The sequence below is a fragment of the Hyaena hyaena genome, unplaced genomic scaffold (genome assembly GCF_003009895.1).
Source record: "Hyaena hyaena isolate Hyena2069 unplaced genomic scaffold, ASM300989v1 scaffold_211, whole genome shotgun sequence".
Classification (NCBI taxonomy): Eukaryota; Metazoa; Chordata; class Mammalia; order Carnivora; family Hyaenidae; genus Hyaena; species Hyaena hyaena.
Window position 1 is genome coordinate 761,943 of NW_024080847.1, and position 10,069 is coordinate 772,011.

At 47.8% G+C, this 10,069-nt stretch overlaps 1 protein-coding gene across 3 annotated transcripts in view; it reads right to left on the bottom strand.

Moving 5' to 3' along the window:
- The window catches only part of GUCA1ANB (GUCA1A neighbor), a 65,955-nt gene extending 60,545 nt beyond the window's left edge, over window positions 1-5,410 (bottom strand). The window contains exons 1-2 of one of the 3 annotated variants that reach the window (XM_039242673.1): window positions 5,298-5,410; window positions 2,586-2,675 (exon numbers count right to left, since the gene is read on the bottom strand). In XM_039242673.1, the coding sequence (XP_039098604.1) occupies window positions 2,586-2,618 (33 nt within the window). In that variant the 5' untranslated portion in view covers window positions 2,619-2,675; window positions 5,298-5,410. Of the gene's footprint in view, window positions 1-2,585; window positions 2,715-4,613; window positions 4,672-5,297 lie in introns of those variants that run through there. The other 2 variants (XM_039242671.1, XM_039242672.1) reach the window with 2 other exon arrangements.
- Between the last annotated feature and the right edge of the window lie 4,659 nt (window positions 5,411-10,069).

Consider the following 10,069-nt stretch of genomic DNA (forward strand, 5'->3'; position numbering starts at 1 on the left):
GTGCTGGGAACACTATTCAAAATCCTCCATGGAGGGGCGCCTGGGTGGCTCGGTTGGTTGAGTGTCCTACTTCCGGCTCAGGTCATGATCTCTCGGTCTGTGAGTTGGAGCCCCACATCGAGCTCGCTGCTGTCAGCGTAGAGCCCGCTTCGGATCCAATGTCCCCCCCCTCTCTCTGTCCCTCCCCTGTTCACACACACTCTCTTTCTCAAAAATAAATAAAACATTTAAAAAAAAAAAACAACCACCAAAATCCACCATGGAAGAGTTTACCTCCGCCATAATAGAAATGGAAACGAAAGCTATTCTAAAATACCATTTTTCACATAGGTTGGCAAAAGATCAGAAGTTTGATCACACACATTGTGTTGATCAGGGTGTAAGGAAGTGGGCTCTTTTTCCCTGGAGGGAGGGTAAAATGGCACAATGCCTGTGGGAGGGCATTTGGCAAATAGCTACCAACATGTCAGATGTATACTGTGGGCTAAGAACACCACCTCTAGGAAGTTCAATGACAGCAATCCCGGCAAAATGATATCATGCCATCGCAGCACTGGTTGTTGGAGATACTCTCAATTTCCCTAAATAAATGGTAATAAATTAGAAGGAGACACATAGTGGGACACTCTGCAGCCATAGAAACAAATAAGGAAGCTCTCTATGAACCAATATGGAATGAATTCCAAGAGATACTAAGTGTGTGTGTGGGGGGGACAAATGCAGAAAAGTGGACAGCGTGTGCAAGCATCTGTGTAAAGAAGGGAAAGACGCGTGTCTGGATTTGGTTGATGTGCATGGAGATTGCTGGAAGACACCTCAGATGCTGGAATTACAGGCTGCTGGTTGGGAGGGGGCCTGGTGTCCTGGAAGGCTCTCGTCCCCTTCAGGCCCCACCCAACCTGCGGCTCGTGGAGGCAGGCAGTGGTCAGGAGGGAGCAGGGCTTGAAGCCCATTTAGCCATTCCGGAGTTTGGGGGCCTTACCCTAGTTCTTTAACCTCTAAGCCTCTGTTTCCTCTTCTGGTAAGCAGCAAGAACGATGGTGCTATTAATAAATGATGTGAGGGGCGCCTGGGTGGCTTAGTGGGTTGAGCGTCCGACTTTCGCTTAGGTCATGATCTCGCGGTTCGTGGGTTCGAGCCCCGCGTCGGGCTCTGTGCTGACTGCCAGCTCAGAGCCTGGAGCCTGTTTCAGTCTGTGACTCCCTGTCTCTCTGACCCTCCCCTGCTCATGCTGTCTCTCTCTCTCTCCTAGAAATAAATAAAACATTGAAAAATTAAAAAAATTAAAAAAAAATAAATGAGGTGAGACTCGTGTAAGCAGGGAGAATAATTGTACCACCTCATCAGGCCAGTGGGAGGGTGCACAGACTAATCTAGGGGAAGAGCCTAGCATGGTGCCCGGCATGTAGCAGGTGCTCTGTTGATGGATTTGTCCCCCCAATACATCTTGGCTTCTCATTGGCACACTGACCATTACTCTTGTAAAACAGCAATGTACAGGACCCGTACAGGATCAAAATATCGAGACCAAGGAGGCCCTTAGGGTCCATCTTCAACCTTTGTTTCTACACTCAGTCTCATGACTCCCTCCTATGTAGTGATCTCTGTTCTCTCTGCCTGGAATGTCCTTCCTTCCTTTGCTTGGCTTGGCCAACTTTAAGGGTCAGCTCCCATGTCACCCTCTCCGGAAAGTCTCAGCCAGGAAGGCGTTTGTGATGCCAGAGCGCCTGCGGTGCCCCTCTGTGGGGTACCCTCACAGTATATAGTGATGCAATTCCTGATTCTGGCTGCTACCCACACACTTCCTCGCTTTAATAAAACGAACAGGAAAAGATACTCAAGTCCAGGCAAATAAAACGACAGCAAGACACAATCTCCCACCTCTTGGACTGGTGAACTAAACCCAACTGGTTTTGATACACAGGAAGTGGAATTGTAAGAGGTAGGCATGGAGGCGAGCGCGTAAATGGCCAGGACGCACGAGGCAACCGAGGACCCCTGTCCACATTTAGCAGGTGCGCTCGGCGAAAGGACATTCGCGCCAACCTGCTCCCTGCATCGGAGTGCAATAGTAGAAGGCTGGAGACTCCCTACGGGTCCATCCCCTGGGAGCTGGTTGAATAAGCTACCATAGAGCCTCACTATGAAACACCAGGCAAGCAAAAAAGAAGCAGAACAAAGAAACTTTTTATTACTGATATGGAACCATTGCCAAATGATACACTGAGAAGTGCCGGAGAAAGCATGGATAGTTTATATAGTATCCACCACAGGGTAAAAAGAGGAGAGAGCATATACAAGCAGTTGCCTTTGAAACACAGACTATTTCTGGAAGAATACGTAAGATAATATGGATACTAATATACTGGTAGCCTCCAGGGAAGAGAACTGGGAGTCTGGGAAACAGGGAAAGAAGGAGATGCTTAGTCGTGACTTAGATCTGTTTTCTGTCTTGTGAATTTTATCCTGTGTACATCTATTATCTATTCAAAAGTAAAGAAAATGACTTTTTTAGGAAAGAAGGAACAGCTAGCAATAAAATGGAGATGAGGCTAAGCCACTCATAACGGGAGGAGGTAAAATACCTTGAACGTGTCTTCAGAAGTGAGAATATCCATGGGAAATCTTTCCCCTCGGGCCGGCTGCCCCCTCAACTCGCACCTGGATGCTGGGAGCTGACGTTCAGAGAATTAAAAACTAGTTTCAGTATGAGCCTGAGTAAAACAGAAGAATGATAAACCCACAATCAGTGGTCGAAGAAAATTCATAAATGAATGCATAATGAAGTCCTAAGGGAATTGAATTAGAATTTGGGGCCCCAGGGCTCTTCCATGATGGCAAATAACGACTCAGCTCATGCCTCTGATACCCAGGGCACAATCAGTCCTAAGAGCCTCTGAGCCTCCTGACCCTCCTATTTCAAAGCCTCGCCGATCATCAGGACTCACTGGGTAAATGTGCTGGAGAAGGGCCCCTTCCACCCCCAGACCCCACCAGTTCAAATGACCCCTTTCCTGGGGCAGTAGTGGTATAGAGCAAACAGACACATTCCCAAACCCAACCCGGCAAGCTGGGGCACCAATGCCACTGAATAGACCTCTGCCAGATTTACAAAGGAGAAGACTGGTGACAGCTGACACCAAACCATCCTCAAAAGACATTAAGGGAGGGACATAAAAGCCTCGGGGGCTGTGCAGGGGCTGGCTGGCGGGGCTTTGGGGATCGCGGGTACTTGAGCCCCTAAGTGCTCTCAGGCAGGGTCACCTGCCCTCCCACCCTCCCTCAGGCCACCTGGGCTCTCCCCTGTCCCTTACTCACCTCTTCCAGAAGCTTCCCTTGCCAACCCCACCCCATCCGGGCGGTCATCAGCCCTCAAGTCTGACCCTCTCCTGACGTTCCTCCATCTTGAGAAGTGATGTTCAACAGGTTCTCGTGTTTCTTTGTCTCCCTGACTACAGTGTGAGCGCCCTGGGGGAAGGGAGTTCCTGGGTGTTTGTCTCCTACCTCCCTGGGTACAGGATTCCGACCGCAGGGAGAGATCATGCTCAGCCTTGTTGGCTCTCCTGGGGCCAGAACTAACATTCCCTCCAGTTTGGGGGGCGCTGCTATCCCTGCGGGTGAATCATGTTTGTTCAATGCCAAACTTTGCAACACTAATGGAAGACAAGGAGCCTCACGCCCCTCCAGTGCCCAGAGTGATCCTGACACTCGCTCTCTACCCATCTCTGAATAATACCCAAAGCCTTTACTCCGGCCCAGGAGGCCCATACACCTCCCCAGCCCCTCTCCCTTCTGCAGCACACACCCCTCACTGCCCTGGGGCACGCACACTCCTGCCTCAGAGCCTGTGTGTTGGCCTTTCCCTCTCCCTGGAATGCTTTTCCACTCGGCCTGGCCTCATGGAAGCATTCAGGGCCCTGCTCAGACAGCTTTCCTTCCCCCACTCTTTCTAAAACAACCATCCCTGAGGCGCCTGGGTGGCTCAGTCTGTTGAGTGTTGGGTTCAGGCTCAGGTCAGGATCTCGCAGTCTGGTGCGTGGGTTCGAGCCCCGCAGTGGGCTCACTGCTGTCAGCCCAGAGCCCGCTTCAGATCCCCACCTCTCTGTCCCTCCCCTGCTCACATGCGCGCTCTCTCTCAAAAATAAATAAAACGTGGAAAAAAAAACCCCCAAAACCCCAGCTACCTCTTCAGCACCTAGCTCTTCTCATCTGCTCCACCAGATCCACTCACCCTGCGCTGTGTGCCCTGGGAGGCTGGCCCTCTGGCTTCCACCTTCCATTGGGCAGCCTGCAAGTTTGGAGGGAGGGGCCTGGGGTCAGGCTATTAATTCCCCAGCGGGCGCCTTCCCCTGCAGGGCCGCTCTGTGTGTGATCTGGAACCCCAATGACCTAAGGCCTCAGCTCTTGGCAGAAGGAGCCACACAGGCCTCTCTCCGGGTTCTGGTAACTGCTCTCCCCCGCCCCTCCCCCATTCCGTGTTACCCAGGTTAGTGTTTCCCTGTCCTTCGCCCACAGTGTTGGAGGTAATCCCTCTGTGAAATCTTCCTGAAACCACCCACAGCACACTATCACTTCCCTTCCAGGCCCCCACGTCCCCCGCCCCCCCACCTTACCTGCCTCTTGTTTGTGAGCCGTCTGTCCCACAACTAGACCGTAATGTCAGAGGAGGTAGTGACTTTGCCAACTCTGTGCTGTGCCCCCATGTCTGTCTCCGCCCCCTGCACACAGTAGGTAGCTCAGTTAATGTTTGTTGAACAACTGCACAAGGAAAGGGAGGATCAATATAATCTGGAGGCAGGATGCGGAGGCTGGAAGGACAGGCAAGATTTTAGGAGGTGGTGGGCAGGAAAAGAGCACAAATGAAGACCCAGCGCACAGCAGGGGTGAGACCGGCCGCCTTTCTGCACAATCTCTAACGCTTTCAGGTTTGTTTCCTTCCCGCTGGAATGGATTCCGGGGGGGCAGGGGCCACGTCTCTCTTGTTCACTGTGGTATCTTTAGAGCCTGGCACAGTGCCTGGCATACACGCAAGGCCCTGGGTCCGCATTTGTTGAACGAACGAAAGAGGTACGAGTTATCCAAAAGACGCGATGAACTGGCATAGGACCTGGGAGGCCGGATGGGGCAGGCTGGACTTGGGGTGAGGGGCGGGGTAGGGAAGAGCTGCGAGTTGTCCCGCAGGGAGGGAGAGGGCTTGTAGGAAGGCCCGCAGGGGACGGCGGAGGCTGGGGGAGGGCAGGGAGGGACAGCATCAGACTGGCAAGGCGGGGAAGGGGTGGCAGAATTCTGTGACCGACCGGCTGCAGAGGGAAGAGCGAAGACTCCGGAGTGTTTAGCCACGCGATGGGCAGGATGACCGGATGCCGGGAAGGCCTGCGGCCTCGGCCCAAGGCAAGCCCATCTCCTTGTGAAAGCGGAGGAGTGTTGGGGGCCACCCACAGCTGGGTGGGTCAGGAGGAAGGGCCGGCAAAGGAAAGGGAAACCGAGAGGTAGAATAACAAGGAAAGGGCACTGATGTCACGGAAGCCAAGGGAACTCCTCTGAAGGAGGGGCCAGCCAACAAGGTCACACGTCAAGGTCAACGCTGGGCTGGACTTCACTGCGGGCCCCATCCTAGGGATGGCCCAGCAAGCAGTGAAAGGGGCAGTGAAAGGGGCCACAGGCGCTTCCCCCTAAGATCTCTCTCCTCATACCAGGAAATCCGTAGTCTCCTTAATAATCTGTTACAGATCCGTTTATTCATCAACTGATCAAAATCCTTCGTAAATATTGTTGTCCCTCTGTCTATTCATCAAGGAATGGACGAGAGCAGTGATTAGCAGGCTTAGCCTGCCTCACCGGCACCCTCTGTGCCACTGGTTGTTTCTAGCTCCCTCCTTCTCCCACCCGTGGGGATCCCTTCGCACAAAGTAGCGCTCAAGGCATTTGAGAAACAGAAGCGTGTATGGTCATGAAGGAAGAGCGAAAGGTAAAAAGCATCAGCCCGGGTGAGGGGAGAATGCTGGGCACAGACTTCAGCTCTGTGACTCAGCAGCCATGTGGACTGCATTGCCACTGACCTCCCTGGGCCTCCATGTCCTCACCTGAAAATGCAGACAGTAAGAAAATCTGTTATTGAAGTAACTGTGAGGAGTAAATGAGTAAATACATGTAAAACAGTGATCAGCAAGAGTTAAGTTCTCAGATAGTAGGGGTTTTTATTTTATTTTTTTTAATATGTATTTATTTTTTGAGAGAGAGAGAAAGAGAGAGCAAGAGCATGAGCAGGGGAGAGGCAGAGAGAAGGGGACACACAGAATCTGAAGCAGGCTTCAGGCTCGGAGCTGTCAGCACAGGGCCTGGCATGGGACTCGAACTCACGAACTGCGAGATCATGACCTGAGCCAAAGTCGGATGCTTAACCAACTGAGCCACTCAGGTTCCCCAGTATTAGTTTTTAAGCATAATTTTTAAAGCAACAGAAAAAAGAAAAATCTGGCAATGGTATAATATCATCATTTATAAGCCATAGTTACAGACATTCTCATCAGATCTTCCTGACAAGGTATCATAATTATCCCATTTTATAGAAACTGGTTTGGTAGTTTAGTGATTTGCCCCAGATTTCACAGCTGGTAAGTTGTGGGGCCATAAATACAAACGTCAGCAAGTTTTGTTTTACTGACTCACATGGCCGGCCTCTCAGAGCAGCTCTAGGATTCTAGAAAAACGAAGTTCAAGTCTGTCAGTTCCTTTTACGCTTGTTTCCCCGAGAAGGCCAGGCCAGTTTTGTTACTGGTTTCTGTTTTCACTGGTTACTGTTTAACGACCCCTTGGTCAGAAACAAAGGCAAGGGGCTTGCTGAGTATCCCTGCCCCCACCCAGACTGGGGCTGCCCACCCAGGAGGAAGGGGCATATTTCTCAGTGACCAGCAGACGGACTGGTGTACACTTATGAGACACTTAATTTTGATCTTGATTCAAGCACAATAACTATTAAAAACAAACAGAAGCATTTTTGAGACAACTGGAAAAATTTGAATATAAATTCAAATGAAATAACAAACTCACCATTCATTTGTTAAGAATGATATTGACATGGTGATTATTAAAAAAAAGTCTATGGGGCACCGAGCCTGGGTGGCTGAGTCAGTTAAGTGTCCAACTTTGATTCAGGTCATGATCTCACAGTTCTTGGGTTTGAGCCCAGCGTCGGGCTCTGTGCTGACAGCTCAGAGCCTGGAGCCTGCTTCAGATTCTGTGTCTCCCTCTCTCTCTGCCCCTCCCTTGCTCATGCTCTTTTTCTCAAAAATAAATAAACATTAAAAAAATTTAAAAAGTCTGTCAACCCACACAAATCTGCCCCAACACAAAAAACTAATTTTTGACTTATTTGTAAATGTAATTCAATGAAGGAAGGTAGCTTTTCAACAAAAGGTGCTGGATCAACTGGACATTTGATTTTTTTTAAATATTTTAAAAAAGTCTTTAAAAAATAAGATATGAGGTTTGAGTTCATTATTTAAAGACATAAAAATATTATTTTTCTTATTTAATATTTAAATACTATTTAAATAGAGATTTATAAATATAAAAATATATATTTATATACATATATTTTGTAGAAATAGCAGTGTTTTAATTAATTAAAAACATGTTTTTAAATGTTTATTTTGGAGCGAGACAGAGCATGAGTAGGGGAGGGCCAGAGAGAGAGGGAGACACAGAATCTGAAGCAGGCTCCAGGCTCTGAGCTGTCAGCACAGAGCCCAGTGCAGGGCTCGAACTCACAAACTGTGAGATCATGACCTGAGCCTAAGTCAGATGCTTAACGGACTGAGCCACCCGGGTGCCCCTAGAAATATCAGTATTTTATTTTGATATAAATAAAAATAAGTATATAAATATAATATATAAATATAAGTAAATGTAAATTTATAAAAATATATTTAATAGTATTTTATGTTATTTAAAGATTTAAAAAAATTAAGTTTTAAAAAAAATTTTTTTTTAATTTTTTTTATTTATTTCTAGGAGAGAGAGAGAGAGACAGAGTGAGCAGGGGAGGGTCAGAGAGAGAGAGAGTCACAGACTGAAACAGGCTCCAGGCTCTGAGCTGGCAGTCAGCACAGAGCCTGACGTAGCGCTCGAACCCACGAACCGCGAGATCATGACCTAAGTGAAAGTCGGACGCTTAACCGACTAAGCCACCCAGGCGCCCCAAATTAAGTTTTTTTAGAAGGCCTATCTCTTGTTTTATTTATTTATTCATTCATTCATTTATTCTCTTTTTTTAAACGTAATCTCTACACCCAACGTGGGGCTCAAACCCACAACCCTGAGATTGAGAGGTGTGTGTTCCCCCGACTGAACCAGTCAGGTGCCCCTAAACCTCACATCTTAGATAAAAATGTACTCAAAACAGATCAAGGACTAAAATGTAAAACATAAATCTATAAACATGTTACCAAAAAATAGAAGATTTTTGGGAACTAGGGCTTGGTGAGTAGTCTTTAGACCTGAAAAACTCAATATACCTAAAACCTAAAACCTTTTTATGCAAAAACCTAAAAATACCCATAAAGGAAAACACTGACAAATTGGTCTTCAGAATAAAAAACTCTGCTTTGCCGAAGAGCCTGTGGAGAGGACACAAAGGCAAAGCTATGACGTGGGAAAGTGCTTGCAAACCACACACCTGACAAAGTTCTCGTATCTAGAATCAGGCAATCTCAAAACGAAAGAGACAGTCCAACGAGATTGTTCAAATTCAATAGGCAAAAGACTCAAATGGATTCCACCAGGTAGTAAATAAGCACATCTAGCCGTTAGAAAAATACAATTTAAGGTCACAATGAGATATTATTATACACCCATCAGAATGGCTAAAGTTAACAAAAAAGAGTAACAGCAAATACTGGTGACGATGTGGAGAAACTGCATCACCCACACACTGCTAGGAGGACCGCAGGATGGCACAGCTACTCTGGGAAAGTTTCAGTTCTTCTTACCATTAAATGTGCCGTTACCACGGGACCCAGCGATTGCATTCTTGGATGTTTATTGCAGAGAAATGAAACTTATGTTTACCTAAAACCCTATACACAAATGTGCATAGCTGCTTTATTCACAATAGGCCCAAACTGGACACAAGTCTCAATGTTCCTCAAAGTGTGAATGGTTAAACAGACTGTGGTATATCCATATCAGGAAGTAGGACTCGGCAATAAAACCAAAGGAACTACCGATAACACACAACCTTGGATGGCTACGTTACATGCTGAGTGAAATTGAAAGGTTATAACTTTATGGGGCGCCTGGGTGGCTCAGTCGGTTGAGCGTCTGACTTCAGCTCAGGTCGTGATCTCATGGTTTGTGGGTTTGAGCCCTGTGTCAGGCTCTGTGCTGACAGCTAGCTTGGAGCCTGGAGGCTGCTTTGGATTCTGTGTCTCCCTGTCTCTCTGCCCCTCCTCTGCTCACGCTCTTTCTCTCTTGAAAAATAAACAAAAAAAGGCTATAACTTTATGATTCTATTTATATTAACAATCTTTTTTCCCCCCAGTAAACTCTATGCCGAATGTGGGGCTTGAACTCAGATAAAGAATTGCATGCTCTGACTGAGCCAGCCAGGTGCCCGCATTTATATATTAATAGTCTTTATATAAAATTATAAAGATGGAGACCAGAAGAGTGGCTGCCAGGGGTTAGGGATGGGGGAGAGGTGGGTGTGCTTATGGAGAAGCAGCATAATGCAAGTAGTGGTGTTGATGGAAATGTTCTATATCTTGACTGTGGTCATTGTTTTATGAACGTGCACATAACCAAGCCGCACAGAACTGCGCACACACACGACAAGGTAAAATCCGAATAAACTCTGTGGGTTGTTATACAAGATGCTACCGCTGGGTGGAACTGGACAAAGGGTACATGGGGCCTCCCTGAACACTTGTTTTATTTTTGAGATGGGGGGCAGGGGCAGAGAAAGAGGGAGACAGAGGATCTGAAACAGGCTCTGCGGTGACGACAGAGAACCTGATGTGGGGCTTGAACTCATGAACTGTGACATCTTGACCTGAGCCCAAGTCAGATG